Genomic DNA, 21,399 nt, shown 5'->3' with positions numbered 1-21,399 from the left:
TAAAAGGTCATACAGCTGTAAAAGAGATTTAACTAGTGAGATAAAGAAGAAACGGTAAAACATTTTAATATGCTAATCTTACAGCAGTTTGACTTTAACGGTAACGTCGCCCCTCCCAACATGGCCGCCATTACTGGACGCGCCCCCTGCCTTTTGGCGGGAACACACCTGCGTTGAATCAGTCCTAATTGACAAGTCACACCTGCAATTTAAATGACCTCAACTCCTCAGCATTGCTGCTTGGAAAAAAACAAAAAGAAAAACTAACAAAATGGCAACATATGGTGACGACCCAGTCGAAGGCTATTTCTATCCATCTTACAATCCTTACGTGGGCCGGTACCGGCACAAAGAGGTTCCGTGGAGGTACAAAAGTAGTTACCTGTCCCATTATGGCGAGGCTTCGGAGGCATTCAACAACCAGCAGCGGGCCCAGCTCAAGTCCATCTTGTCTCAAATCAACCCCAAACTCACGCCGAGGCTCCGAAAGGCAAACACCAAGGACGTGGCCGTCCAGGTCAACCCCAAGCTGGATGCCTCGGTTCAGTGCTCCCTGGGGCCGAGAACCCTTGTGTCCATCAAGCGAGACTTCCGGCGCAAGAAGGTCTCCGAGAGTTCCGTGACGTCCGGCGAAAGCGGAAGCTCCAAGACGGTTGTGCGGTACCCGCGCTCGCTGGCGCTCTACTCCCCCGTCGCCTACCGGAACATCACCTGCTTCGTAGCAGAGGACAACGAGGAGGCTGCTGCGACGAAAGTGGATAAGGAGGTCGAAGCTACTGCGATCGAGGCCGCCGACGTAGAGGAGAAACAGGAGGAGGAGGGGGAGGAGGAGGAAGGAGAAGCCGGGAAGGAGAAGCCGCTCAAGTCAGAAGAGCATCCGAAGAGCGACGAGGTTTCAAAGGGGAAAACTCGAGTTCGCTTCCAGGTAGAATCAGTTTGTAAAGTCTTTTGGGGAAAATCCCAAGATGCTTTGCTATTAAAAAAAAATAAATTTTTATTGTACATCAAAAATACAAAAAAATGTCTTTAAACTTTGCAGATTACAAACAATGAAGTAACCTCAAAATTAGCATTTGTATGTTTTTAAAAAAAAAATTCAATTTAGTTCCTGGAGCAGAAGTACGGCTATTATCATTGCAAGGAGTGCAATTTGAGATGGGAAAGCGCTTACGTGTGGTGCGTTCAAGGCACCAACAAGGTGAGTAAATACTTAGTTGCAAATATGGGTCAGCGCTTCTGATCCTAACCATCCTACGATCATTCGTTCCAGGTTTATTTCAAACAATACTGCAGGAAATGCCAAAAGGAGTTCAACCCATACCGTGTGGAGGACATCACCTGTCACGTGAGTTACTGTTTGAAACTATTTCAAAACTCAACATGATTAAATTGTCATCCATCTCATGTCCAGACTTGCAACAAAGCTCGCTGCTGCTGTGCCTTAACTCAACGCCATGTGGACCCCAAGCGTCCGCACAGGCAGGACTTGTGCGGCCGCTGCAAAGGCAAGCGACTCTCGTGCGACAGCACCTTCAGCTTCAAATACATCATCTGACCGCAGCGGCAAGCAGATGCTGGATTTTCACTACTTTGGTTCATGTTTTGTTGCAGCGATGGCGTCGCCACGCACATTCACTATTAAAACGTCTACCTTGCACTTCTTGTGGTTCCATGAAATTGTATTAAGCCTCAACAGTTCAGAGGTCACGGGTCTGAAAGCTTTCAAAAAGGGTGAGAAAAAAAACAATTCCAGCCACGAATGAATGTATGATTAGATCTTTATTCATCCAGAGAGAAGGCTGGTAATGTGAGTGAACAAAACCCCCCCCAAAAAATGTGCCTCTAAAATCAAAGCTCTCCCAGGTGAAGAAAAAAAAAAATCTTTAAATAATAAACAGCATTCAGAATGTACCAGACAAGCAGTGACCGACAGGGGAGAAAAGTTCTACTTGCTTGGTGGACAAATGGGAAACATCTCCATCTTTGGATTCCGAGGTTGAAGAAATGTGTGGTGGGATTATGGATGCTACAGTCCAGCCCACACCTCTTTTCCTTCTCTCAGCTGTGACATCACACAAAAAAAGGCAGTTCATCCCAGCGTGGAATTGGAAAAGTTTGGGTTATGAATGACTCATCACATGAGCATGGCGTCCTCTGCAGTGCATTAGAGTACAAGGAAGGAGGACAAAAAAAAAAATGCTTTGACATGTTCTAAAATATATACAGAGTAAAATAAGTTACGAGTCGTGTGCGCGTGTATATCTATGCATCACAACCTCTAAAGGCAGCTGCTTATTTGGTTAAACGGGTGATTAATAGCCGTTAAGGGACGCCTTGAGAGGAGGGGGGGTGGGTGGGTGGGGTGGGGGCAGATATATTTAGATCTCTATATATGTTTCTCTTTTTACAACTGACTTCCCTGAGGATTTCCCCACAGGCGCTCGCGCGTTAAATAGCCCAACATTTACAACCGAGGAGGTTCAGCTCTGAATCATAAAAAATACATTTCTCCCCAAAAAAATACTCATCTCTTTCAAGCATGCTTTTTTTTCCTTTTCTTTTTTTTGCTTATGAACGCGTTGTCGATTGGCGTGCAGGGTAGGACAAAAAAAAATTGCAAAAAAAAAAAAAAAAAAAGCACAAAATAAAACCAAAATCTATCATCCCACTGCTTTGCCAGGCACGCTGGCGTGTGTCTTATTGCAAACGGAATCTTGCATGAGGTTTTGGTGGGGAAGATGCACTACTCAAAAAAAGGTTGGAATTTTGGGCTTTGGGGTGACGTTTTGGGAATCTTAAAAAAAAAAAAAAAAAAAAATGCTGCCGAACCTTTCCAGGTAAACTTGATTCAACTGTCGATGTTTCCCTACTTGTGCACAACTTTTTTTTGTTTTTCCCCAGCGCCATAAGATTTTCCAAGGATTTTCACTTCTGCCTTTCTGTGACTCTTGCACTATGTTTGCCGATGTTACTGAGCTAATAGTGTTATCAGAGGTACTGGAAGACTTACAGTAAGGCACAGAAGTAGACTTTCCGGAAAATGTATCGGGGACCCTGAAATTTCACCCCCAAGCCCAGTTTCCCAAACCTTTGCCGAGGAATGTCTTAGCTTCAAGCGACCCTCCGACATGAAGAAGTCTCTTATCCCCGCGCATCCTTTTAGTAGCTAGCCCTTTTGTGCGCCGAGTCTCCCGCCGCTCACGGCGTTCCTTCGCCGGGAGCCTGCGCCCGACTCAGCGCCTCTCGGATCTGCAGGTTGAGCTCCATGAGGCGTCCGCTGGCCTGGGAGAGGTCCCGGCTGGGGCCCACCACGGCCAGGCAGCCCGTCTGGCCTAGCGTCTGGTGGCGGAAGTAGATGTGCAGCAGCGTCTGCACGGGGTCCTCGCCCTCGCTGCCGAAGATGTCGTTGGGCCACAGAGACCTGGTGGAGGGACGTGGGAGACATTAGCATTAAGCTAAGACTTTCATTAGCATGAAATTATTTTTGACTAAAAAAAAAAAAAGGACCAATGTGCTTGGGAAAATGTTCATCTACCTGAAGACTTTGACTTGGGTGAGGGCTGAGCAGAAATCTCGCGCTCTCAGCGTCTCCACCAGCGACTGGATGGCCGACTCGGTGTTGGCGTGGGCGGCGTCCGGCATGCACACGTCCTCTTGGCTGTCATTTCCCCTCTCGGCCGCCTTCAGGCAGCTCTCCAGGGCGCTGAGTTCGTCCGACATGTTGGTCACCTAGGAGACGGGAGATGGAAGACAGATAGATGGGAATGGCGTGAGTGCATGTGTCGCATAGAAGAAGAATTGAGCAAGGGGGTGGGGGCAGCAAAAAAAAAAACAATCTTGATTGAATTTGAGCGGCAGCTGACCCCATCAATCCCTATAAGAAATCATTCAATTTCATTCAGTAGTGTAATCCACTTAAAGGTGCATTAAGATGCAGCCCGGATAGAGAGGCAGCACAGCCGTTGCGGAGTCAGCAACCGCCCTGCACTGTTTCCCTTCAGGCGGTACACTTCCATTAGCTGGGCAGGTTTTTTTATTTTTATTATGCCAAATATTGGAATCGCCAGCTGCCTCAAAAAAAAAAAAAAAATCAGTCAAGCACCAGCAAAAAAAACCTAAATATTTAAAATACAAAACAAAATCAATTATTTATTTTTGTGTAAAAGTTAACGCAACATTTATTTTGACTATGTTTTTGGTCTCACCTCGGCCTCCCTCTTGATGGTATCCACTCTGTTGATGAGCTTGCAGTAGGCCTGGAAGAGCAGCAGCAGTTGAAAGTGCAGCTTGTAGAGGCGGCGGCACAATTCCAGCTCCTAAGCACACACAAAAAAAAAAAAAAAAATGGAGCTGAGCAAGATATCAAAACACACCGGGGGGGAGATGGCTGAGCGGGGTGAAATGGTTAACGAGGCCCGGAGCCGAGCGCCGTCCGGATGTCGGGCGTTGAGAGTCTATCGCTAGCTGAATTAGTCGATTAGAAAAGGATGCATCACGCATCGGTATGAACATATCGATGAAGTCACAATTTACAGGCAGGGCTCCTCATTGGTCTGGGAGGGTGTCGAATTTATTTGAAAAGGGATGGAACAACAAACATGCAGAATTCTAACAACACAAAAATAAACCCCTCCCACTCTTCTATGGGCAACACATTGGATCCAGGCAACTAAATCGATTTTTTTTTTTTTTTGCCACTAGGGTACAACAATATGATTGGATGAGAGCGTTCCATGTTACGTGGCCAATCAGGGCAGAGGTATGATGAGGATGCTTGGTGGTGTCTATTAAAACAGGAGAACCACTTACTGCCAGACTCTCCATGTGCTAAGCGAGAAGAAGGTGACAAGGAGAAGGAGAGAAAGAGCAAAGAATTAGAACTTCTCAAAACTCAGCAACGGTAAATTTGGGGGCATCCAAGAGATGCTAATGGACGAGAACGTGGGATTAAGAAAATCCCTCAAAAAAAAATTCTCTATTGAAGTTTGGCTTCTCTGGTGGTCGGGGGGTGTTTCCAGAAGGTTCGCTCGGCCTACCTGTGCTTGGGTGTTGAGCCGCTGGCAGATCTGTTTGTCTCCGAAGGTTTTCCTGCAGTTCTCCAGCCACTAGAAAGATGAACGACAGCTTTAAGAGACGACATGGCCAACGTTGCGCTGTACTTAGCGTATTAAAACAAAGCGGCCTGTTTGAGACGACGTAATATTTCACCCTGCGGGGGGGGGGGAGCCTGCTTTTCTCATTCAATTAGCGAGCACGCATGCCAAACCATGCAATCTCATCTCCAGGGCGGGCACCTCCCGCCTGGCCCGCTCTTAACTGATTTAAGGAATTTATTTTTAGCCCCTCGCTGACGCACTGCTGAGGCAAGTCCAGGCTCATTGCTACGTGGATTTGGAGGGAGGTTGTTTTTTCTATTTTTTTAGTACACCACTTACGAGCTCCGCCGCCTCCCTCTTGGCGTTGTATGTGTCTAGATGCTCCTGCAGCTCCAGCACGCTAAATTTGAGCGTCTCCAGCAGCCCGCACGACACCAGCTAGAGAGAGAGATGTGAACCGTGTGATGTAATCCGTAATCCGAGTGGGAAAAAAAAAAAAGAGCTGCTGGAGGGGGGGGGGCTCACCGTCTCGGCATCCAGCAGCACGGTAGGGCACCGCGAGTGCGACGTCATGACCTCCAGGGAGCTGAGGAACTGATTGCCCATGCGCTGGAGCTTCTCGCCGAGGAAGTGGACTGACGCGTGCGTGATGGCACCGAATTTCCTCTGAATGCTCTGAGGGGGGAGGGGGGGGGGGACATCCATGTATTATGAATAGATCCCCTCACTCATTTCTTGCCAACGCGAAGGTCGCCGCGCTCTACCTGGAAGAGCTGCGAGAAGACGTGGAAGGTGTAGACGGCGGAAGATCCGTCGACGTCGGACAGCATTTGGTTGACGTGGCAACGCCAGGCGTCCTCCTTGTCGTCATAAGCGACGGGCTGGAACGCCGCCAGGATGGCCGACAGGAAGGGCGACGGGGGCGGCGAGGCCTGGGTTTCGGGGAAGCAGTCTGCCTCACCTTCATCTTGACTGGAATGACCCAAATAAAGAAGAAGCCACAAAGAGAACAGATGGGAAGGTGCAAAATGATTATTTATTCACAATAAATAAGCGACTTTAGTGGGGTTAAATTTCTTTTAATAAAAATAAAAATCTGCTTGTGAGTCAAGTCACTCTTATCTCAAAGCGAGTAAAATAAGTTGGAGCAAAATAAAAACACAACTCAAGGTCCCACTGTACTGTGTGTATTTTTTTTTGCCTTTCTTGGTGTTTACTGAGACTCCCTCTTGCCAAACCCCGAAGTAAACAAACGCTGGCCGACGTCATGATGGATTTGCTGCAGTGCTCTATCTAGCACAACAACATGAGCAATTAGCCACTTAGCATCGCGCGCTGCTCTCTCGCTCTCTCTCGCGCTGACAAACACGCAAACACGTATGCACATATAAATAGTGACAGTACTCACAGGCCCGTGGGACCAAAGAGCCTGAAGAAGCAGACGGAATACAAGTATCTGAAGCCGACGCTGCCGAGCGCCGCCGCCGCCGACACGGTCTCCGTCCTCATCCCTGCTCTCCCTCTCTCTCTCCCCCTCTCTCTCTCTCAAAGCACTAGCGCAGTGCAGACAGCCTCCGCATATTCGCTCAGTGCAACTCGCGGCCTCAAAGCGGTGTGGTGGTGGTGGTGGTGGTGGGGGGGATTGTGATTTGAACAGCCGGGGCATAAATCCTCGCAGATGGCCAGCTGCTCAGCTGTTTAGTGCCCCCGCTGTCAGCGCACAATCACTCAGAGTGACCTCCCGCCCCCCCCCCCACGCACGACGACCCAAATGATACATGGTAGACAGACAGATGCCTCACGACGGGTCCTTCCCGTTGTGCACCCGGTTGGCATAAATTCCCAAACAATCGGAAGTCCTCCAGCCGGAATTGGCCCACCTTGAGGAGGCGGGGCTACGTCATTCAAGACCACCTGGGTGGAAGCCAAACTAAAGATAAACTGTCACGCCGAAGTGTTCAATGCCGAGGCCGGGCCAAAACAGGGGAACCTCAACCAATGCCGAAAGTAAGTGTAAGATTTTTAAGAATGAGATTTTTCTCGTTGTGACGTCGGAACCCCAAGTTTTAATCCACTCACCTGGACATGCCGGAGAAGTCGGCCTCTTCCTCCTCGCAGCGCTCGTCCAGCTCCTTCAAGGCCTGCGTGACATCCTCCTCCCATACGGAGCCACAGGTGCTGTCCGGATCCGGGTCTGGGTCGAGGTCCGGGTCGAGGTCCGGCTTCGTCACCGCTTCCGCCGGACGGTACAGGGGTAGGACCGTTTGGGGTTCCTCCTCACAGAGAGACCCTGGCGGAGTGTCTATAGCCAGCGGCGGAGGGGGGGCCGGGTCCAGGTCCTCTTGAGGGTCCGGTGACCCCCTGGGGTCAGGGGGATCGTGAGTGTCCGGGAGCTCGCACAGATCCGGGCGATCGGGGGGCAGAGGGGGGGCGCTGCCAAAGCCCGTGTCCTCGCTGATGCTGCTGCTCAGCTCGTCGGCCGCCGTGGTCACGCCGACGCCGTCCTGCAACGTCAGCGCATCGTACATCACCAGAGTTGACTTGGAACTTTCATTAAGGCCTTCACTTAAGTAATCGAAGATGGTCCAAGTGGACGTTAAAGTAACCATTTTTTTTTTTTAACTTCCTTGGCATGTTAACGTTTCCCGCGGGAATGCCATGAAAATGAGAAGCGATCGATAAACACGAGGCAATTTTAATCTATCACGGCAAACGGCACCCCGGTGCCGATAAAGCACATGAGGGAACGACCGTTTGGAGATGAATGATTTACCGTCGTTCTTCCATTCATTTTCTTTTCCTCATTAAGCTCCATCGCAACTAGCGACATGCAAGCGTAGCCCGCATTGGAACGTCGGAACTCAACTTTTGACGGTGACAAAGCAACAACACATTTACATTCCTGCGAACAAACTTTGTATGGCGGCAAATTCATCAAAACAATCAAATAAAAGCACTTGTTTAAAGTTTTTTTTTTTTTTTGGGTCGTGCCATTAAAAGTCTAATGCATTCAGCTCGGCCAGCGTGGCAGACGGCCAGTACATCACGGCGGAGAGACGAGCTCCTATATTACGGAAAGCTTTTAGAAAGAGGCTGGGCCGTCCTGCAAGGGAACGAGCCCGCCCGCCCGGGTATTGATGGGTTTTATCCGAGGCTCATTACGCTAAGAGCTGCGGCTGCAATGTCCTTGGGGTGATATTCAAAGCATTGGCTCGATTGAGGAAAAGAAAAAAAGTTGAGAATCCATCTGGGAACACCCACTCTCGTCATTCATTCACACGCATTTATCCGGAAAGTCAATAACAAGCAGTTCACATTGTAACCAATTTTACCCAGTTAGAAACCCATGACAACTCATAATAATTGGTATTAGTTAATTAGTTATTTTGTTAGTTCCCTTAAGCAGTGTTTAATGGTCTATGGTACTTCAAAGAAGCAAACAAATGACAGTTTTAATTTTAAGAAGTGGAGAGTCACTTAAGTGATTGCTCCCTCTGGTGGCTGAAAAATATATTTTTGTAGAAAATCATTTTATTTATAAAATTCAATAACTTATTTTTTTAAAATTTATTTTACCTCATCTGCATAGCCCATCTGTTTTAATTCTAAAAATCTAATTTAAAAAAATCCAATAAATCGAAATGTGTTAGAAGCAGCATGCACGCACACACACACAAACACGGTTAGTACATGTGACATGAGTGTGTTTGTTAGCAAGTGAGTGGACTCAAGCCCACGTGTCATACTCACACATGCGTTCCGTGGCGGTTACGGCGGTGGCGTCCGGTTCACAAGTGTTTAAATGGGAGTCTTTCTTTCTTTCTTTTCTTTTTTTTTAAAGTGCTTATTGGTGGTGAGCAGTTACAGCTGACCTGAGGTGAGTCTTTGTTGTTCTTGCATCTCGCACCCCAATCAAATGCCAAAGCCCCACCACAATCATTATCACCCAGCAGGCGCTCCACCACCCCACAAAGCCGGCAGCAAGAAGAAGAGCTTTAGAAGAGCAGGAAAAGCTTGAAATGAGCCAAGCACCACCCCGACCGACCCAACCAGTGGCGTCACGAATGAGGAAAGCGTTGAAAGCAAAAAAAAAAGAGGCAAGCTAGAAGGCACCCCGAGAGCACCACAATTTGTCACTGCTCCCCAATGATCGCACCTCAGGCAGCTGGCTGCTGGTGCTGTCTGAGCGGGCCGTCTCCAAAGGGGGGCTATCCGGACGTGGGAAGGGGGCCGGACGGCGAAGGGGCGCCAGGGCCGAGGCCTCGTCTACCGGGGCGCCGCCTGACGACTCCTGGGACTGTTGCAGGGAGTCCACGTGGTTGGACGTTGTGTCGTCCGTGGCTGAGTCACTATTGAGCTGGGGGGGAGAAGAAGAGGAGGAGGACATTATTAGGGAGGGTCCGCTACTAGAGTCTGAACATGTGCGTTATGGGGACAAAAGTATTGGGACAGGAAGTAGAAATGCAAGGAAGTTTTATGCATATATGCAAAGACTTTTTTTTTTGCATTAATCGTGCAGGTTTATTGTATTTAATCATTGTAATGAACTAATTTAGAAATTTCATTTGTTTAATCAGTTGAGCAAATGTTAAATTGATTGATTGCACATAATACAACTGAGATTGAACACATTTTCTGCTCATATTTTTAAACTCCTCTTGTGCAACTAGGCCGTACTTACCGACCGGAAAGGAGGGGAGGCGACAGAGAGCTTAAAGAGGGGCAAGCTACAACCACTGCAGCAACAGAGGTTCACAGAAGGGGGCGGGGCAGCCAAGAAGCAAGCACCAAGCCCCTCTCGTCTCAACACACACTCTCAAGCACATACACAGCCGGCTGTGTGAGGAGCATGGCAAGTTGGGAGGGGGTTGGGGTGGGGGTACTGTTTTTATGGACCCTGATTAGAGTGCGACTTACGCGGCCAGAGCGGTTGAGAATCTGGCTAGCGCTCAGTACCTCCTCCTCGGACGACTCGTCCGTGTCCTCGTGGTTGGTGAGGTTGAGGCTGGGCGTGCTGCCGGCGTACTGGCACTCCTGCAGAGACGGCGTGTCCCCCTTGTCCATGCTCTCGAGGGAGCGCCGCCGGACACCCCAGTTGAAGTTGTCCATGCTCTCCCCCTGCAGGACGAGCGCAGGCACAGCGGTGAGGCCGAGCAGAGAGTAGGCAGTCGGTTGGCGACACAAATGCATTCACACACACACACCGTGCGTTTTAACTATTCCTCACACACACACAAAACTAACAAAATAAAGTGAAGCATAGCTGTGATTGTATATGAGGGAAAAAAAAAAAAAGACACTAGACACGGGAACACCAGACGGAAGACATCCAAAGCAGAGTACACATATACCGATAATTGTAAAAATTATTTAAGCTTTCCGATTAATGTCAGCAAAGCTGTGATTATCGCATCTGATCTGCTTTGCTTGCTTGAGCAACAGATGTCCTGTGTTAGCATACTGCTCCCTATTGGTCAGTCTTGGTACTACAACATTGGCTCATCTGAACACCAACATGGCAAGAGCTTTTGGGAGCTCTTGCAGATTCCAAAAAAATCAATAGAGATTTAAAATGGGGTAGATGTGTAGCCCGCCTAAACTGCTTTCAGACTTACCTGCAACTCCTTGTGGCAAAAGAAGAGAAGGAACACGGGTGTTATAAGACACTCTGGACAACTAAGGTACACGCTAAGTACAAACACGGACAGGTTCTTTGTGTGGAGTAAGATGAAACACTTGGAGGGAAATTGGATGAGTCAGATTCCCAGAAAAAGAGGAATTTCGCATTTTCTCACCTCGGCGTCCTCCAGCTCGATATCTAAGAAGTCAAAGTCCTTAAAGACTCCAAACTGCTGCTCACTGCCCATCTCCTCTGCCTGCGATTCCTCCTCTCGTACCACCTCCTCCACGGTCGGGATCAGACTGGTCTGCTGGTCCACAGAGTCCAGGTCCTCGCTGGATGAGAAGACCACCTGCGTTGGTGGGGAAAAGGAAAGAGACGAGTTAGCTATAATAACAAGTTCTGTTCGATATAAAGTAGGAGTCTTATCTTACTGATGGATTTTTGGGAATGCCAGACTCTGGACCGCACAGGCACAGAACGTTCATAAGTCTTTCTCTGGTTCTTCTCTGTCAAGACAAAAAAAAAACAGGGAACACTCAAAATCCAGCTGGAGGGGGAAAAAAAAAAAAAAAGCTAGGAACTTTTTTTCTTTCTCCACCGTTATACCTGAGACAGTTGAGGCCGCTTCCAGCTAACCGGCACCAGACCGTTGGAATTGGATCCGGAGGATGTGGAGGACGTACTCCTTGTGACGGCGTTTATCTGAGGTTTCCCGTTACGTCCGGCCACCGTGCGTTGATCGCCATACTTATGTCCGATGATGGGCGTCTAGAGAGTCACATGGTTTTTCATTGGTCAGTTAATAATATTAGCTTAACTTGAGCTGCCTCTAAAAAAAAAAACAAAGACGTTCACCTCCGAGATGTCAAAGTGGAAGTCCAGCGTCTTCCCGGGCAGCTCCTTGGAGGAGTTGTTGAAGATGCGCGTGAAAGCGATTTCCGGCGAGCCGCACGACTCGCTGCTGTACGAGCGTTGCACGTCGTCGGGCACCACCAGGCTGGCCGATCGGGACACCACCAGCTTCAGAATGTTCTGCGCCTCCTTCCAGTGAGCGCTCTGCAAGGAAAGACGTGCGGTCGAGAAGAGTTTTGGGTGGAATGCGAAAGGGAAATATTTTCATCCGTCCCTGCCCTGGCTTACAGCGGTTAAAAAAGCAAACGGCGAGATTAAACACAAAAGGGCTACGCTAGTGTCAAAATTGTTTTATGAGGTGGAGGCTGACCTGGACATATTTGCCGATGATCTTCATTATCTCCAGGTTGAACTGTTTAACCGGCGCGGCCGAGAGGTCGATGTGACTCAGCAGGCTGTAGATGATCTGCAGCAAGGACTGCTGCATGGCGGGAAGGCCCTTCTCCAGCAACTGGTGGCAAAACACTCGATCAAACACGTACAGACAGGTCAGGGGATGTTTTTTTTTTTTCGAGACGCACCTCGGCCAAGTAGGTGACCAAATTGAGAGTGATGTCGGCGAAGGCGTCGTTCACGTAGCGGCACACCACGTTGATCCAGTTGGCGCAGTCGCGCGAGTAGCTGTGCGTGCTGTACAGGCTCATCATGTGGGCCAGGTTGCAGAGCGTGGCCGACTTGTCGTCGGCGCACAGCTTGGCGATCTTGTCCGCCGTCTCCTTGCAGAAGGCCGTGGGGCTGTCAAAGTGCTGGATGAGGTGCGGCAGCAGGCACAGGATGTTCAGCGGGAAACCTGTAGCAAAACCAATGCCGGTTAAAAAATAGTATCTAGCAAATCAAAATTGGACAATAATATAAGTCGACTTGCCTGCTAGTTGCGAGGGGTCTACCAACGCGTGCCTGGAGACGCTGATGAGCTTGCTGAGCAGCTGGATGGTGAGCTCCTGCGTGGCGGTGGAGGTGAAGCCCTTGAGGAAGAGCTGCAGCAGCCCCGGGAAGCTGTACCACTTGAGCTTGGCCTGGATCCTCTCCAGATGCTCTCTGTTGTCCTCCCGCTCCAGAGGGAGCTGGCCCAGCAGCTTGTTGAGCAGCCGCAGGGCCAGCAGGTACTCAAACTCGTAGTCCGACTCCAGCAGCGAGGCGGCGATCCAGAACACCGTGGCCATGAGGTTGGTGGGGTCCACCGGGGGTTCGGCGTCACGGCCCGGGCCGCCGGTGCCACCCGGGCCCCCGCCGCCCAGCGCTGATAAGCTACGGGTGCGTGCCAGGTTGCCGTGGCTGCCCCCGAGGCGGTCGGCCACGTCCAGGGTGTTACTACGCCGCCGGTCCGCCCTGCGCTCGCCCATCATGCTGGTCCGTAGGGAGTTGCTACGATTATGGACGCAGTGGAACAGCCCGCCGCTGCTCAGGTTCAGCTGGCCCGTGCTTTTCCTGTTGGCTGCAAATTTGGGCCCCAGCAGATGATCACTAGTGGAGGTTCTGAAAGGAAGAAATGAGCAAAAAGCGCTGAGAAGATGAGCCCGCTACGGGTACACGGAAAACGTCGGGACGTACTGCACTAGGGCGGTGAGGAGGTCGTAGTTTTTGACCGTGTCTGCCAGTGTGTCGATGCCGGATTCCAGTGTGAGAAGAAGTTCGATGACAAAACCCTGAGGAGACAAATATAACAATTAACTTCTTCAATAGCTTTGAATACAACATCCAATAATAATAATAATAAAAACACTAAGATATACAACTTTAACAGGTGCTCTGCCTCAACATGCCACTAGATGGCGCCTGGGTGGTACATTTTTTATTTACATTTTCAGAGCCACAAGTTGAATAGGTCCTAACCTGAGCCTCCTCTCCAGGGTCCCCCACAGTCTCAACCAGCCTGGAGAGGATGTCGGACAAGGTGGCGGGAGTGAGCGGCTGCTTGAGCGCCCGGAATATCTGGAAGGAGCGTCCGGCGTAGTGGCGGGAGGAGCACGACAGAGCCGTCTGCAGGGCTACGTCGCTCAGCAGAGTGTCGAGCTGAAAACCTGGAGCGAAGTACGCAAGGAGTACAATTAAAAAAAAAAAGTAACACTAGTGACATACTGTGAAAACCATTGAAATCAACAACGGCGCCAAAGCACACATTTCTGTGAAATTGCGGGAAACACTTGTCTGGAGAAAACACACCTGGCTGGGAAAGTTTGAATACATTCATGACATGTCGGACAAACACGCTCAGCTGCTCGGCGCTCTTGATGTTGGGGTTTTTGGGCGACACGTCCTCGTGGTTCCAGAATGGTCCGCGCTTCCTAACAGAGGGATGGTTAAAAAATTTAATTAGAAAAAAAAAAACGAGGCAAAAAATGAACACCCGCCACCTCAAATTGATGCAATGAGCGCTTCTGACCTGGAGGTGATGAACTCGATGAGCGCTTTGACCTTCTCGTCCTTCTCGGCCGTGGCGTCCACCTCGCTGAGGATGGACGGTGACGTGTGGGACAGGTGCGACAGGTGGGACAGGGACGAGCCGCCGGCACCCAGGCTGATGCTGGACGACGTGGAGCTGGAACTGAGGCCCGAGTCCGTCACTGGAGACGGCTGACAGTCGGGCAGCAACTCTTGGACGCCTGGCACCCGCAAGCACGCAAAGTTAAATCCACACAAGGGGTCAGTCTTCAGCGACAGAAGTGGCTACCTGTGAAGTGGAACTCGGGCGGCGGGGGCTTGACGGTGAGCACCCTGGGGTCGTTGAACTCCCTGTTGCGAAGCAGCACCATGGCCATGCCTTGAACGCTGCTGTTGGCTCCCTGCACGATGAGCAAGTGCAGCAGGAGGCGCTTGCAGTGCTCGTACACCTCCGGGTGCTGATGGTCCAACCCTGGCGAGGAGACGGTAGCGACGTTAGCGCCGAGCCGGACGGCAAGCCGCATTGACGAGCGAGTTACCAATAAAAACGGCATGCAGCAAGAGATGCAGATAGGCATTCCACTCCACTTTGACGCCGTGGTCCACGATAAGGTCGGTGAGAAGGATGACGGCGATGTTACATCTGAAACAAAGCACATTTGTTACGTTTGGCACCTGTGGAGGACCTAAGGAGGACCCCAGGCCCGGGTGGCGTACCTGTGCAGTGCTACAGCGGGGGTGTTGGTCTCCGGCAGGTAATCCACCAGCGGGGACCAGCATCCGCCCGTCGGGGGGAAGGGCAAAGGCTCCGGGCGGTTGTGATCCATCACTTTCAAGCGCCAGTTAGCATAAAGCGGCATGGAGTCGCCTGGAGGATGCGATTGGTTAGCCGATCGTTCGTATCGACGCTCACGCGAGTGTGAGCTTACTTTTCTCTTCTTCGTAGGAACCTCCCGAGCTGCTACTGTAACGGGACTCCAGGCGGTGGTGCTGGCGGTTCAGGTTGGTGTTCAGACCGCCGTAGATGTCGAGGTGTGTGTAACTGCTAAACACAAACACTTGTGTTACGTCAAACCAAAATTCTCATATTTCGACCCATTCAAGTCCAAAGATCTGCACCTGTCCTCCATGTTGGAATCTTTGCCCTTGCCGTCGTGATGAGCGTCGTGTCCCGGCACCATGGTGTTGCTGCTGGACGTCGTACCTACGGGCGAGACGTGACGTCATTTGGCGTTACCGCTTTTTACAAATCGCGGCACTCGTCACGTGACTAACCCGAGGCGACCGAAGGGATCTTGTAGCTGGAGCTGATGCGGTAGAAGGGCGGGTTATCCATATGGGCGACGGCCGAGCTGACGGCGTCTGTCAACTCCAGCTCGCTCATCAACTCCTCCAGCAGCTGCATGGTCTTGTCTCGGCCCAGGTACACCACCACTCGCTTCACCTGCAGAGACACGATGGGTGAGTGCTGGGCGGCGGGCGGGGCGTGTCTAAGATATGCAAAATGAAACTCACATAAGGCAGGAGACTGGGCTCGCTGCTGACTCCGGACATGCTGATGAGGAAGTGCAGGATTATTTTGAGGTTCTTCGGCCAGCTGTCAGCTAAGGTGGTCCACACGTTCTCGATCTCCGACCAGGCAAACTCGTCCCCGTACTGCAAAGGGGAAAAAAAGTCAGCCTCTCCTGTCAGTTTTTTTCCCTCCCTTGGTACTTGCTGTATATATTTTTGAAAACCCACCTTGGCCGTCATGAACATGAGGTTGTTGAGCACCATGGTGGTGGCCCGTGGCGAGCCCCATCCCTCCCCGTGCAGCCAGCGCCGGCTATTGACCATCATAATGTCGCCCTCCGGCACTTCCTCCTCCTCCTCGCTGCTGCTGGCGTCCTCTGGGCGCCGTGCGACGGGCTTGAAGTCCACCAGCTCCACGTTGTTCATCCAAGGCAATAGGTAGTGCAACATCACCTGGCGACCGCCGGGGTGCGCCGTTTGGATTCTCTGGCTAACCTCTGCATAACCAGAGAAATGTTAGAAATCGGTTGAGAACAAACGAGAAACACAAGCAGCAATGGACTAAGAGCAGTATTGGTAAGACCTGCGAAGATGGGCAGCGTGAGTTCTGGGTACGTCCTGGCCAGCTCCTCGGAGAGCTGGTAGTACGACACAGAGTAGAGGTGCGGCAGGGGCGAGGGCGGCGTCAAGATGCCGTCCGTTCGAAGGATCTCCAATTTATGGGCGTAACGGAAAAACTTGGGTTCCAGGATCTGTGCATGTGTATATTTATAGTGAGACCTTCTCAATGTTCTACTATTCTTCTCAATGTTCTATCTATTACTACGTGACGTTAATTCACAATCAATTAACGAAAAACGAAACGCTTACGATACACTCACCTGTAACAGTTGCATGGCCACCTCGTAGATATCCCTCGAGGAGTCGGCGGCCTTGAACAGAATCAGGTTCAGCAGCACCACAGTGTCGAACTGATAATCCCTGAGAAGAACAATTAGAGTCTAAGAAACAAAGCTAGCAGCAACAGCAAAGCAGCACGCCGTTTCGTACCTGTTATGAAAGACGTTGGCGATGGCCCGGAAGCAGCCGGCGGCCACGCGGCGGGAGCCCGTGTAGCAGCGGTCCACAGCCCAGAACATCAAGTTGCTCTGGTCCGGGTTCAACTCCAGCAGCAGCATCACCGCCTCACAGCCCAACTGGTGAACCTGAAGGAGTCCGTTCATTAGAAAATGGCTCAAACCAAAGAAACCTGTGAAGGCGCACTGTACCTAAAACAACACTAGAGGGAGCTAGTTGCACATTAAGCATGGCGTGACCTCAACCTTCTGGATTACGCCAAGCATAACACACTGGCCCATTGACATAGCACCTATGTTATGCAGTTAGAAAGCATTATGTAACCACATTGCACTTCAGACCATCCTAATCATCCGCCGAGTGACTGCACAAAGGCGTAAAATTCAAAAAGTCACACCAGAGAATAGAAATCGGATCATCTAGCCTTTTCTAACAATTTTTCCTCCAATTTTGTTTATATGTAGACCCCACATTACGTTGAAGGATAATTTATACTGCCGTACCTTCTTATCCTGGGAATCCAGAATATTGTCCAGCCACTTGTAGAGGTAACCATCAGAGGAGAGACCGACGTTGTCAGCGACGGGGCCGCAACATAACACAGCAGACATGGCCTGCATGGGAGGAGGATCTCATCACATTCCAACCTCTGTGTGTTGAGAGTTTTGCGTCCTCTGGTTAGTCAGAGTGTCCTACTTTTAACGCGCAGTATTGATGGCGGTTGATCTGCATGTTGCGGTCGCTGTAGCGGTCCAGCGGCGTGAACATGATGCTGAAGGGCCCGGCCCAGTGGCTGAAGAGCATGAAGAGGCTGTGTCGCAGCGACTGCTGTGGGAAGATGCTCCGACGCTGGTGGACTGCGAGTGACAAAAACGAGGACATTTATTTGTCTTGAACCTAATCAGCAGTTTAGGAGATTGAGGAATACCTGGAACATTCTGGATGATGTTTGCCACAAGCGCACTGAAGTGACAACGGATGTCCTTCAGCGTATCCGAGTCCTTGTCGTTTTCCGCCTCCAGCAGCTGCCGGGTCAGGTCCACGTATTCTAGCAGCGTGTTGTTTAGAGAGTGACTGTCGCCATCTAAGCCCCCGCTAGCTCTGTGACAAGAGTGGGATAGAAGTTGTTAGCGGGATGTTATGGTCAGAACAAAAATTGGCAAAAAACATTTTTCATTCCCGTACATTTGACTGACGACGCCGGCGTCAGCCAGAAGCTCAAAAATCCGGACCAGCTGGACCCTGAGGATGTCGCGGCGCCGGCGTCGCTTCACGTTCTGCGAAGCAAAAAGAGCATCGCCGTGTTTGATTTGGACTTCGGCGGCACTCGGCTCCTTGAGACATCAAACTTACTTCAGGTCTTCTTTCCAGAGCTTCTTTGATGATGGGATTGAGCTCCTCTAACAACTCTCTGTGGATGTAAAAGTGGCCCAATTAGCATGTGTGTTATTCACGAGTGAGTGAGGTGCTCTTACCTGAAGGCCACAGGGTTGGTCCTGCCAAGTCCCAGCACGAGAGATTCTGTGATATCCATGTTCTCGGAGCGCATCATCGGAACAATGTGTTTGAACAGTGAGGAAGGGGATGGAGTGCCCACAATCTGGGAAGAGCGAGCAGAACATTATTGAAGATAGGTGCGATCGGATTATTGGGTGGAGGCGTCCTCCTGACCTTGGAATCGTAGCTGTAGCCACTGTCCGGCGTCGACGCCAGCGTCTCGGACGGGGAACAGCGGACGGAGCCCGAGGCGGACGAGGAGGAGCACGCGAGCGACGAGGACGAGGAAGCCGAGCTGCAGCACAGGATCAGGTAATTCCGCCAGAGGCTGACGTAGGAGTCGCTGCTGCTCAGGCTGTTCACTTTCTTGGCGTTGATGGGGCTGCTACGGGAGGAGGAAACACAGGCGACGTTAAAAATCGTCCAATCCCAAAGAGCGCCATAATTGACCGTACTTGATATCGACTTGAGGAGAGAGCAGCTGCAGGCGGGTGTAGGCAAACATCCAGGCGTAGTTGAGAGCGGTGGGGCAATGCTTGGGCAGGTTCTCCTGGCGCAGGTAGCTGGACAAGCTGATGACCCAGGGGTCCTGGCCTTGCGTGACGTGCGCAAACACCCAGATGTGCGACGGGCTGACCACGTCGAACTGGTGGCTGATGGGAGACGAGCTCCATTCGGCCAGCGACTGGAGGTCGATGCCGCTGGGACAGTACAGCAGGTTGGTCTGGAAAGGCGGTACCATTTCAACCGGACGTTTCTACACTGGCCATTTGTTCCTTAACTTTTACGTACCTGATCAGCACCAGTGAGATGAATGAAGCTCTCCAACACCGAGGCACTCAGTCGATCCATGACATCTATCGCCAGCTCCTCATCACCCTAAAAGAGTGTTACAGAACTGGAGGTTTAAGCGAGGTTCTCAAATCGAGGTCCTCGGGCGCACATTGGTCCACTAGCTGTAGGTTGGGGGTCCATAAAATGCGATACGGTGATGATAATGATCATCTTTATTACCTTGCTAATGCCCAGGGCAGTGTGCAGTGCACGGACTTCCTTCAGGACGTTGACGGCCAGCCTGCGCGTGGCAGGGCGGCAGCTACAGAGCACCACCATCGCCAAACCTTCTACCACATGAAGCACGCCCAGCAACGAACGCTCCAAACAAAGAGAATGGCTACTGCTCGAACTCTGTGAAGACAAGATCGTGTTGAAGGGCATTTCAATTTTATCCAAACCAAGCAGATTAACGTAACCCACCTGCACATCGTGGCTCCTGTTGCTGCTTTGCGCCACCTGCCTCCACTGACTTATAAGCTGCAGGAGCATCTTGACCGAGTTGTCCAACAGCGTGGGGTGCACGTCCGTCACCTCGCGCATGATAAAGTAGACGAAACCCGACAGTACATCTTCACGCCACTCCGGGAAGTCCACCATGAGGGCTTGGAGGGAGGTGAAGGCCAAGCCGCGGAGCTCCTCGTCCATGTGGATGGTCAGCCTGGAGTGGAGAAGGTTGGCAGAAATTCAGGGAGATCATTTAGACGGAACTCAAAAAGAAGACATACTTGGCAAGGAGCTCGATGAGATCTTGTCTGCTCATGCCATCCGGTATCAGTCGGGGAATGGCAGCGATGCAGGTGCGGAACAGGTCGATCTTTGGTTTCCTTTCACCTCTGTCGACCAATCACGCCTCAGTTGAAATTGAAAGTTGAAAGTACAACACACTCAAGCGCGGAGAACATACGTGATCATATCCTCTGGCTCCTTGTTGGACATTTGGACGCTGGTCATGCTCATGGAGCGTCCCACCTCCTTATCCAGGTGTCTCAGGATGTTATCCAAGGCCTTCCTCACTTGCGGGTAGTACAGGGACATGCCTGGAAGCGACAAACGATCAACCGTTTAATATGGCTTTGAAACACGGCCACATCCCCCAGTTGTGAGAGGGTGTGCAGACTTAAGCAACTGCCATGAAGTCTCTTCATACGACTCAAACGCACCTATGACCTTGGCCTCTTCGTCAGTGAGCGTGGTGTTGAGGAAGATCTTTTTAACGCGCAGGGTGTTCCCCGAGGGCATGATGATGCTGGTGGTGGGCATGGGGGGCTCGCTGTCCTTCTGCTGCAGGCTGTTGGCAATCACCAGGAAGGCTCGCAGGCCGATATTCATCCTCTGGGAGGGAGATGACAAAACAACTCAAAATATATTGAAAAAAAAAATTAAAGAGTTTGTCAGTCGCAGCTTACCTCAGGATTGATGGTGAAGGTTTTGTGAAACTTGCCCACGCATAGGAGGTCGTAGATGATCTCCTTCATGGCAAAGTCCAGTCTTTCCTAGCATACCGAATCACGCGAGACAATCAAGCAAAGGAAAAATGACTCAGGAAAAACAACAATCAGATTTTTATTTTATTTTCAGGACTACCTGAGCGATGAATTGGATGATTCGGACAAATATGTTGAGGGGCGTGTCCCGTGGCACCACGCTGCGGGAGCCTTTGGGGAAAAGTGCTGAAACGATGCTGAGTAGTCGACTAGAAGAAGAAGAAAAAAAAATGAAAAAAGCGCCCACTTTAATCTTCAGGATACAACGCTGCCTCGAAATACAACTAACAGGTTTGACATACTAGCATATATTCTTTATCCTCCGCAAAGAACGACTATTATAAATAAATGTCAGAACTAACCTCTGCGTGACAGTGTTGCTCTCACACTTGATCCTGATAATGTACACCCACAGCAGCCTGTAAAGTGACTCCAGAGCCACTCGGGACATTTTGGGGTCTTTGTTCTGCCCAAGTAAAACACAAGACACGCATGTGAGCAAACTGAACAGCGGTTCGCATTTAGGGCTTGGATTCACACGGCTGACTCCGAAGTGGCAGAATCAATCAATTTGCATGTACATATTTTTAAGTTAGTCATTAAATCCCCCACGGTGCATTTAATCATTCTCACACGGCGATTCAAACCGAATACAAAACAAACAAGACCCAGAAGAAGAGTTGACTCCATCGTTTCAACAATCAGGGATGCGAACGAGCTCGAGGACAACAACTTTCCTCGGACGTTATAGGAAAGCCCCTCGTAAGGCTTCGCCGGGTCGGGCGGAGAGAGGCCAGACGCCACCGGGGGCACCAAAGAACTCACCTGCAGCGTCTCAATCTGCTTTCGGATGCTGTTGTTAGACGGCATCTGGAGCAGGTGGAGGAGGGGGGGAGGGGGGAGAATAAAATGACAGCAGGCAAAGAATGGAGGTTGGTGGGGAGAGTAAGCACAAAGACACATCAAACATGCGAGTTAT

At 50.6% G+C, this 21,399-nt stretch overlaps 2 protein-coding genes across 13 annotated transcripts in view; one reads left to right on the top strand and one right to left on the bottom strand.

Moving 5' to 3' along the window:
* Positions 1 to 195: 195 nt before the first annotated feature.
* On the top strand, positions 196 to 2,179 carry zar1 (zygote arrest 1). The gene is made up of 4 exons (XM_049723420.2): positions 196 to 925; positions 1,106 to 1,198; positions 1,271 to 1,345; positions 1,412 to 2,179. The coding sequence occupies exons 1-4, from the start codon at positions 272 to 274 to the stop codon at positions 1,553 to 1,555; spliced, it is 966 nt and encodes a 321-aa protein (XP_049579377.1). The 5' UTR covers positions 196 to 271; the 3' UTR covers positions 1,556 to 2,179.
* Positions 1,761 to 21,399, bottom strand: part of fryl (furry homolog, like) — a 38,095-nt gene continuing 18,456 nt past the window's right edge. For 3 of the 12 annotated variants that reach the window (XM_068652199.1, XM_068652193.1, XM_068652198.1), the window contains 48 exons: positions 20,783 to 20,886; positions 20,521 to 20,629; positions 20,343 to 20,429; positions 20,097 to 20,268; positions 19,841 to 19,973; positions 19,662 to 19,769; positions 19,114 to 19,594; positions 18,892 to 18,978; positions 18,555 to 18,823; positions 18,274 to 18,484; positions 18,078 to 18,202; positions 17,956 to 18,013; positions 17,788 to 17,879; positions 17,531 to 17,703; positions 17,299 to 17,459; positions 17,106 to 17,216; positions 16,576 to 16,730; positions 16,407 to 16,506; positions 16,109 to 16,277; positions 15,529 to 16,022; positions 15,289 to 15,457; positions 15,133 to 15,217; positions 14,943 to 15,058; positions 14,731 to 14,881; positions 14,553 to 14,656; positions 14,303 to 14,485; positions 14,015 to 14,234; positions 13,795 to 13,916; positions 13,465 to 13,652; positions 13,183 to 13,277; positions 12,497 to 13,107; positions 12,153 to 12,421; positions 11,942 to 12,082; positions 11,575 to 11,775; positions 11,326 to 11,487; positions 11,151 to 11,225; positions 10,892 to 11,068; positions 10,014 to 10,214; positions 9,253 to 9,453; positions 7,176 to 7,600; positions 5,861 to 6,068; positions 5,622 to 5,771; positions 5,436 to 5,534; positions 5,037 to 5,105; positions 4,810 to 4,827; positions 4,206 to 4,316; positions 3,536 to 3,729; positions 1,761 to 3,421 (listed from right to left, as the gene is read on the bottom strand). In XM_068652199.1, coding sequence (XP_068508300.1) covers positions 3,199 to 3,421; positions 3,536 to 3,729; positions 4,206 to 4,316; positions 4,810 to 4,827; positions 5,037 to 5,105; positions 5,436 to 5,534; positions 5,622 to 5,771; positions 5,861 to 6,068; positions 7,176 to 7,600; positions 9,253 to 9,453; positions 10,014 to 10,214; positions 10,892 to 11,068; positions 11,151 to 11,225; positions 11,326 to 11,487; positions 11,575 to 11,775; positions 11,942 to 12,082; positions 12,153 to 12,421; positions 12,497 to 13,107; positions 13,183 to 13,277; positions 13,465 to 13,652; positions 13,795 to 13,916; positions 14,015 to 14,234; positions 14,303 to 14,485; positions 14,553 to 14,656; positions 14,731 to 14,881; positions 14,943 to 15,058; positions 15,133 to 15,217; positions 15,289 to 15,457; positions 15,529 to 16,022; positions 16,109 to 16,277; positions 16,407 to 16,506; positions 16,576 to 16,730; positions 17,106 to 17,216; positions 17,299 to 17,459; positions 17,531 to 17,703; positions 17,788 to 17,879; positions 17,956 to 18,013; positions 18,078 to 18,202; positions 18,274 to 18,484; positions 18,555 to 18,823; positions 18,892 to 18,978; positions 19,114 to 19,594; positions 19,662 to 19,769; positions 19,841 to 19,973; positions 20,097 to 20,268; positions 20,343 to 20,429; positions 20,521 to 20,629; positions 20,783 to 20,886 — 8,367 coding nt within the window. In that variant the 3' untranslated portion in view covers positions 1,761 to 3,198. Of the gene's footprint in view, positions 3,422 to 3,535; positions 3,730 to 4,205; positions 4,317 to 4,809; positions 4,828 to 5,036; positions 5,106 to 5,435; positions 5,535 to 5,621; positions 5,772 to 5,860; positions 6,069 to 7,175; positions 7,601 to 9,252; positions 9,454 to 10,013; positions 10,215 to 10,891; positions 11,069 to 11,150; positions 11,226 to 11,325; positions 11,488 to 11,574; positions 11,776 to 11,941; positions 12,083 to 12,152; positions 12,422 to 12,496; positions 13,108 to 13,182; positions 13,278 to 13,464; positions 13,653 to 13,794; positions 13,917 to 14,014; positions 14,235 to 14,302; positions 14,486 to 14,552; positions 14,657 to 14,730; positions 14,882 to 14,942; positions 15,059 to 15,132; positions 15,218 to 15,288; positions 15,458 to 15,528; positions 16,023 to 16,108; positions 16,278 to 16,406; positions 16,507 to 16,575; positions 16,731 to 17,105; positions 17,217 to 17,298; positions 17,460 to 17,530; positions 17,704 to 17,787; positions 17,880 to 17,955; positions 18,014 to 18,077; positions 18,203 to 18,273; positions 18,485 to 18,554; positions 18,824 to 18,891; positions 18,979 to 19,113; positions 19,595 to 19,661; positions 19,770 to 19,840; positions 19,974 to 20,096; positions 20,269 to 20,342; positions 20,430 to 20,520; positions 20,630 to 20,782; positions 20,887 to 21,245; positions 21,291 to 21,399 lie in introns of all 12 variants that reach the window. The other 9 variants (XM_049722426.1, XM_049722480.2, XM_049722445.1 and 6 more) reach the window with 8 other exon arrangements.

Source organism: Syngnathus scovelli, chromosome 10, assembly GCF_024217435.2.
Source record: "Syngnathus scovelli strain Florida chromosome 10, RoL_Ssco_1.2, whole genome shotgun sequence".
NCBI lineage: Eukaryota > Metazoa > Chordata > Actinopteri > Syngnathiformes > Syngnathidae > Syngnathus > Syngnathus scovelli.
Note: the sequence above shows the minus strand (reverse complement) of the source record. Positions and strands in the feature narration are given on the sequence as shown.

Bases quoted from the DNA above. Each gene is read 5' to 3' on its own strand.
- zar1 (XM_049723420.2), top strand. From the start codon at position 272: ATGGCAACATATGGTGACGACCCAGTCGAAGGCTATTTCTATCCATCT. The intron at 926-1,105 runs GTAGAATCAGTT...AATTCAATTTAG, and splicing joins AAACTCGAGTTCGCTTCCAG to TTCCTGGAGCAGAAGTACGG. The intron at 1,346-1,411 runs GTGAGTTACTGT...TCTCATGTCCAG, and splicing joins TGGAGGACATCACCTGTCAC to ACTTGCAACAAAGCTCGCTG.